Source organism: Myotis brandtii, unplaced genomic scaffold, assembly GCF_000412655.1.
Source record: "Myotis brandtii unplaced genomic scaffold, ASM41265v1 scaffold417, whole genome shotgun sequence".
NCBI lineage: Eukaryota > Metazoa > Chordata > Mammalia > Chiroptera > Vespertilionidae > Myotis > Myotis brandtii.
This window is the reverse complement of record NW_005366017.1, coordinates 166,487-173,784: the sequence shown is the minus strand read 5'-3', so window position 1 is coordinate 173,784 and position 7,298 is coordinate 166,487. Positions and strand designations below refer to the sequence as shown.

Sequence of the window (7,298 nt, the reverse complement as noted above, 5' to 3'; positions counted from 1 at the left end):
AGATGGGGCAGGGGAAGGGAAGGGGTGCGGTGAGGAAAGGGGGGGACTGTAGCTGTGAGGGGGAGAGCGCAGCCTGCGGAAGGCCGAGGAGGGGTGCACCTTTGAGCCCCCCCAGGTGTTCCTGCGTGGAATTGGGCAGGCAGTGCCTTTGTGATTCCGTTTTCTTTCCCCCATGTCAGGTCACCTCTGTCCTTTTTTTTCCCTCCCAGTTTCAGGCATAGTTACTTCTTGGCGAGGAGCATATTGGGGTCCAGTAGTGTGGGTCACCCTAAAACTAACGGAGAGAGGGACACTGACGGGAGCGTGGAAACCAGAGAATCGGGACAAGGTGTCCCCTCCCCTTCACATCCAGGGCCTCCCTCGGCCCCTCCAGCTGCGGGCGGGCGGGCGGGCTCCTCCGGGCCTGTTTGAGCCCAGCGATTCCCTTTGTGCAGGGCTCGCTGTGACCCGGGTGGACTCGGAAGCTCTCTTCCCTGAGGGGACCGTCGAGGAGTAGGAGTTGCTTTGGCAACTGCAGGGGGAGTGGCTGGCAGATGGACCCCTGAGATGGACTCTTGAGGGGCAGGTTCTGTCATTGTGTTGCCATGGCAACGATCCACTGGGATGTCCAGTAGGTGGGGGCTCAGCGTGTCGATTGGACCTCAGCCTTTGGCTGTGTCCTCGGGACTGTGGTCTGGGTTCGGGAGACGGTTTCTAGTGTTGCTGGTGGGTAGGCTTTCCTTCCATCTCGACAGTCATGGTGTTTCTCCAAGTCCCTCCCCGTCGGCCTGGTGGGAGCATGGGGATGCTCTGTTCATGAGACCATCTTTTGGTAGTTTTTTCTGACCCTCTCTCATTTTTAGGGACTTTTTGTATACAGGAGTCTTTTTGCTTCTCTGCACTGATATTCTTCCATTTTCTTAAGCGTGAGTCTTCCTCCCCACTCAGTCTTTGCCTCTTTTGACACAGTGGCCCCTTTCCCCAGCGAACCTTGGAGCTATTCCTCCCATCTTGTAGGAATGGCTGGGCTTTCCACGCCCATCTCAGGTAAGGGTGGCCCAGGGGAGAGGGCTGTGGAGCAGCTGGTGCGGTGGAGCCCGGAGACCTGGGTCTAGTCCTGGCTGTACGTCTGCGACCTGGGGCAAGTCACTTCTGTTTCTTTGAGCCTCGCCTGCATTGCCAGGTGAAGGGGTTGTGTAGATGAGATGATTTCTGAGGCCCCTTTGACAATCCTGGATTCTCTGAAGGCTTAGGCCAGTGCATTGTTACCTGCTGGTCTGGGCTGCTTTGTTATCGAGGTGTTTGTTAGTCTGGTAGATCTGGAATGATGATGGGGGCTGGAATTCAAGCCCTTCCCGAAAACCCTGTGCCTCTATTGTATTCCCTCTGACGTCCTTCTCATATTTCTCCCTTAATTTCTTTTTCTGTTTTTACTTAGAGACTCTCCCTATTTCTCACTTTTCCACTTCCCCCGTCTGGTCTTTATCATTTTCCTTTTGCAGTGAAGCAATGACGGTGAATGAGCTGTGTGTTGCCAGACACATAGTAGGTGCTCTGTGAATGTTAGAGTGACTGGCTACAAGATGGAGTGTAGCTTAGCTTGCTGGTGTTAAAACATGCCCCTGGTTCAGACACATAAATACAACCTTAATTTCTCACTCCCTCCCGCCCCTCCTTCCCCCAGGATTACCTACCTTTTAATGACTGCTTTTCTTCAAAGCTACTCATTGCTTATTTTATCAGACTTCGGCTGATTTTATTTTATTTCTTAAAATATATTTTTATTGTTTCAGAGAGGAAGCAAGAGGGAGAGAGAGAGAAACATCAATGATGAGAGAGAATCATTGATCAGCTGCCTCTTGCATGCCCCACACTGGGGATTGAGCTCACAACCGGGGTATGTGCCCTTGACCGGCATCAAACCCAGGATCCTTCAGTCCACAGGCTGACGCTCTATTCACTGAGCCAAACCAGCCAGGGCAGATTTCAACTGATTTTACAAGTGGAAGTATGGGGAGGGGCACACTGGGATTGCACAGGTACATTCCTGCATTTCTGTGGCCTTTTGGACTCCCTGGGTCTGACTGACTTGTAAGCAGGTTTGGTGCTGGAAGGAGAGAGAGGCTCTTTAGAGGGGCTTGCAAAGACATACCTGTTACAGATAGTCATCATGGTCATTGCTGTGTGCTTCTGTTAAGATCGTCTTCCCCTTTTGATATTTGGGTTTTATTTGGACGTTTTGGGTTGACAGTATTTTAAAGTCAATCTACACAACAAAAAATATGCTAATAGTTATAGTTGAAGAGAAGTGGCTGGTTTATTGGGCAGAGCATCCATTGTAAGTTCAGAAGACCTGGGGCTTTGGTCCATCTATTTTTTACTCAAGTAAATTCTTATTAAGTTTCCTGGAAAGGTTAGGCTCACCCCTCACTACCTGCCTCAGTATGGTTCAGTGGAGGTGAGTAAGAAGTGATAACTTTGTATTCCTTGGGGAAAATATGATCTAGAATGTGGAAATGCCATTTACCTTAGCGAAGCCTCCTAACTCAGAACACACAGGTAAGCTTACTCTGTTCCCACTGAGGCCAGCAGCACTTCATCCAAGAAGACCTACAAAGTTAGTGGGTTTAGAGGTCAAGAATAGAACACCCATATATACATGACATCAGTGTGGGATGTAGAAAGGAAGAAAACAGTAGCAAGGTAATATTTTTGCTCTCAAAAGATCATATGGTTGGTAGTATGGAAAGACATGACACTTAGCAGGAAGTACAAACCAATGCATATGAAAATAGCTGACTGTGTAGACAGATATAGATATATAGATATAGATAGGGTGTGAGGAGGTGTATGTTCCCGTCTAAGCCAAGTGAGAGGATAGGCTCACAGATCTGTATTGGGTACTCACTGATTTGATTGGTAAAGCGAAAGTCCTGCCTTTTCCTCTCGCCTTTGGGAACCCAAGCACTAGAGAGGGGGGTCTTTATGAGGTTCTCAAGTGAAATTCTGCACTTTGGGGATACGTAGATTTTGTCTTGGGATTGGTAGGGTTGCATTCCTTTGCATTGTAGAATGGGACATTCTTCTACTCACTCTGATGTGAAAAAAGACTATTTTCAAATCTCTGGAGCTGACCTAGGTCTTCTGAGGATTATCTCAACCAACTTCTGATGAGAATAAAGTATAAAGAAAGAACCTGGGCTTTCGAGTCAGGGAGAGGTGGGCTTGATTTGGTGCTGTCACTGGTTCCTCACTGTATGTTCATCACATGAAGTTGGCAAGTCAGAATCACAAATCTTTGAGCCTGTTTCCTCACTTATGTAATGGGAATAAGAACACCTACTTTTCAGGGTTGGTTATAAATATTAAATTGTGTATGTGAGGGCTTGACATAAAGAGGGTGCTCAATAAATAATACTTTAGCTATGTTTCTTGATGTTCTTTTGTAAGGCTCTGTGGAGTTTGTGTGTGCACAAATATTTCCTAGGGATCATGAAGGGTAAAATAGTGTCATCTCCTGAATTGGGGCTCATAGATACATCTGAGTTTTATTGCCTTCCCCAGAGATGAAAGAGATGATATTGTAATTCACTTATAGACATGGGGCAAGCCAGCCATGTATTGTGGACCCTGCACTGCTTCTTTTTATTTTATTTTATTTTTCAAAGTATATCTTTATTGATTTCAGAGAGGAAGGGAGAAGGAGAGAGAGATAGAAACATCAATGATGAGAGTGAATCATTGACCAGTTGCCTCCTGCACGCCCCCTACTGGGGGTTGAGCCTGCAACCCAGGCATATGCCCTTGACCGAAATCGAACCTGGGGCCCTTCAGTCCACAGGCTGACGCTCTATCCACTGAGCCAAACCAGCTAGGGCGGGCCTGTACTTCTTGACTGAAAGGCCAAGGCTAGGGCGCTTGCTGTGGTAACCCCTCAGACTCTATTCCCTGATTTGGACATTTTGATGGTCTTTTTCTAACAGGCTTCACTGAAAACAGATCCTGCAAGTTCCAGGTGCCTACGCTGGAAACTTGGAGATCCTGCTTCCTGCTTCCCAGGCCACAGTTGTGGGGAACTTGGGGTGAAGCAGGGAAGTTTCTGTATTCAGCTGCCCAGGCAGAGGAGAATGGGGTCTCCACAGCCTGAAGAATGAAGACACGACAGAATAAAGACTCAGTGAGTGACAGCTTAAATGAGGGACATGAAAGATATTAGGGGCAGGGAAGGTAGGGGGCCGGGCCTGGAGAGAAAGAATTGCAGTAAGGCACATCTTAAAGTTAGATGTAGTGTAAAAAAAACTTTTGTTTCCTTTCTTCTCCTTCAGATGTCAATGAGGAGTGGACGGAAGAAAGAGGCCCCTGGGCCCCGGGAAGAATTGAGATCGAGGGGCCGGGCCTCCCCTGGAGGGGTCAGCACGTCCAGCAGTGATGGCAAAGCTGAGAAGTCTAGGCAGACGGCCAAGGTATTCTGTCTTGAGGTCCTCCCACAGGTGGCCCAGGCACTGGGGCTAAGGCTGTATGTGTGTGTGCTGTGGGGTACTTCCTCGCTGGCAGAGGGCAGTGGTGGAGGTTTGGGAGGTGTAAGACAGGAATGTTCCCTTTCTCGTTAACAGAAGGCGCGAGTAGAGGAAGCCTCCACCCCAAAGGTCAGCAAGCAGGGCCGGAGTGAGGAGATCTCAGAGAGTGAAAGTGAGGAGACCCATGCACCAAAGAAGACCAAAACGGAGGTATCCTGACCATCTTCTGACTGTTCCGTCCCCCACACTTGCTTTCATTCAGGATTCCCACTTTAATCTTACCTGGGATAGGAGAAAAGTGGAGGAGCCTGGCCTTTCCTTTTCTAGGTCCTGATTTTCAGGAAGGAGGAGGAGGTTTAGGGTGAGAAGTCTTAGTGGAAGGAACAGATAAATCATATGCAAAATGCAAAAGTGGGCCTTTTAAGAACCAAGGGTTTCTGGGATGTTAAAGAGGTAAAGGAGTTAAGAAGGGGATGGATATAAGCTGGTGGAAGACGGATTTGGGTTCAGCTGTGGATAGGAAGAAGGTGCTTGAGATGGACACTGGAAGAGGAACAGGGTTTTACAAGGAGGGGCTGATCTAGGGAGCAGCTGAGAATGTGGGGAGAGGGGTGGAATCCAGAGGTGGTAGGAGAGTGGGCTTGAGTAAGAGTGTCCATCACATTGTGGCCCAGTGGTGTGCTGTGAGGGGGAAATGATTTATGCAAGGGAGGCCCCGAATCTAGGGGAAGCAAGAAAGGAAAGGCAGAGGGGAAAACAGCTCTCCCTTTTCTGCAGCAGGAGCTCCCCCGGCCACAGTCCCCCTCGGATCTGGACAGTCTAGATGGGCGGAGCCTCAATGATGATGGTAGCAGTGACCCGAGGGATATAGACCAGGACAACCGAAGCACGTCCCCCAGCATCTACAGCCCTGGAAGCGTGGAGAATGACTCCGACTCGTCTTCCGGCCTGTCCCAGGGCCCGGCCCGCCCCTACCACCCACCTCCACTCTTTCCTCCCTCCCCTCCACCGCCAGACAGCAACCCTCGACAGCCAGAGCCTGGTTTTGAATCCCACCCTTCTGTGACACCCACTGGATATCATGCTCCCATGGAGCCCCCCCCATCTCGAATGTTCCAGGCTCCTCCTGGGGCCCCTCCCCCTCATCCACAGCTCTACCCTGGGGGTGCTGGTGGAGTTTTGTCTGGACCCCCAATGGGTCCCAAGGGGGGAGGGGCTGCCTCTTCAGTGGGGGCCCCTAGTGGCGGTAAGCAGCAACCCCCACCCACTACCCCCATTTCAATATCGGGCTCTGGGGCTGGGGGTGCTCCCCCAACAAAGCCATCAAACGCTCCAGTGGGTGGTGGAAACCTACCCTCTGCTCCCCCACCAGCCACCTTCCCCCATGTGACACCAAACCTGCCTCCACCACCTGCTTTGAGACCCCTGAACAATGCATCAGCCTCTCCTCCTGGCCTGGGAGCCCAGCCCCTACCTGGGCATCTGCCCTCTCCCCATGCCATGGGGCAGGGTATGGGTGGACTTCCTCCTGGCCCAGAAAAGGGCCCCACTCTTGCTCCCTCGCCCCCCCCTCTGCCCCCTGCCTCCTCTTCTGCCCCTGCCCCGCCAATGAGGTACCCTTACTCGTCCTCTAGTAGCAGCTCTGCAGCAGCCTCCTCGTCCAGTTCTTCGTCCTCCTCTGCCTCCCAGTACCCCGCTTCCCAGGCCCTGCCCAGTTACCCCCACTCCTTCCCTCCCCCAACAAGCCTCTCCGTCTCTAATCAGCCACCCAAGTACACCCAGCCTTCGCTCCCGTCCCAGGCCGTGTGGAGCCAGGGTCCCCCCCCACCTCCTCCCTATGGCCGCCTCCTGGCCAACAACAATGCCCATCCAGGCCCCTTCCCTCCTCCTGCTGGAGGCCAGTCCACTGCCCACCCCTCGGCCCCCACACATCACCATCACCACCAGCAGCAGCAGCAGCCGCCGCCACAGCAGCAGCAGCAGCATCATGGGAGCTCCGGGCCCCCTCCACCCGGAGCATATGCCCACCCCCTGGAGAGCAGCAGTTCCCACCATGGGCACCCTTATGCCATGTCTCCCTCCCTGGGCGCTCTGCGGCCCTACCCACCGGGGCCGGCACACCTGCCCCCCCCTCACGGCCAGGTGCCCTACAGCCAGGCGGGCCCCAGCGGCCCCCCCACCTCTTCCTCCTCTTCCAACTCCTCTGCCTCCTCTCAAGGGTCCTACCCGTGTCCACACCCCTCTCCTTCCCAGGGCCCCCCAGGGGCGCCCTACCCCTTCCCGCCGGCGCCCCCGGTCACCACCTCTTCGGCGACGCTCTCCACAGTCATCGCCACGGTGGCGTCCTCGCCCGCCGGCTACAAGGCCGCCTCCCCGCCCGGGGCCCCGCCGTACGGGAAGCGGGCCCCTTCCCCTGGGGCCTACAAGACAGCCACCCCGCCGGGGTACAAGCCAGGGTCCCCGCCCTCCTTCCGAACGGGGACCCCCCCGGGCTACCGAGGCACCTCGCCGCCCGCGGGCCAGGGCCCCTTCAAGCCGGGCTCGCCCACGGTGGGGCCCGGGCCGCTGCCGCCAGCAGGACCCACGGGCCTGTCTTCTCTGCCACCGCCGGCCGGCCCGGCCCCAGGGCCGCCCCTGAGCGCCACGCAGATCAAACAGGAGCCGGCTGAGGAGTACGAGACTCCCGAGAGCCCAGTGCCCGCGGCCCGCAGCCCCTCTCCCCCTCCCAAGGTGGTAGACGTGCCCAGCCATGCCAGTCAGTCAGCCCGGTGAGTGGGTGCAGGCGGGCTGGGGTGGGGAATG

At 54.0% G+C, this 7,298-nt stretch overlaps 1 protein-coding gene across 2 annotated transcripts in view; it reads left to right on the top strand.

Moving 5' to 3' along the window:
- The first annotated feature begins 3,934 nt into the window (after positions 1–3,934).
- The window catches only part of ATN1 (atrophin 1), a 7,686-nt gene continuing 4,322 nt past the window's right edge, over positions 3,935–7,298 (top strand). Inside the window, exons 1-4 of one of the 2 annotated variants that reach the window (XM_005873661.2) lie at positions 3,935–4,156; positions 4,305–4,442; positions 4,593–4,706; positions 5,277–7,264. In XM_005873661.2, coding sequence (XP_005873723.1) covers positions 4,130–4,156; positions 4,305–4,442; positions 4,593–4,706; positions 5,277–7,264 — 2,267 coding nt within the window. In that variant the 5' untranslated portion in view covers positions 3,935–4,129. Of the gene's footprint in view, positions 4,157–4,304; positions 4,443–4,592; positions 4,707–5,273; positions 7,265–7,298 lie in introns of both variants that reach the window. The other variant, XM_005873660.2, reaches the window with a different exon arrangement.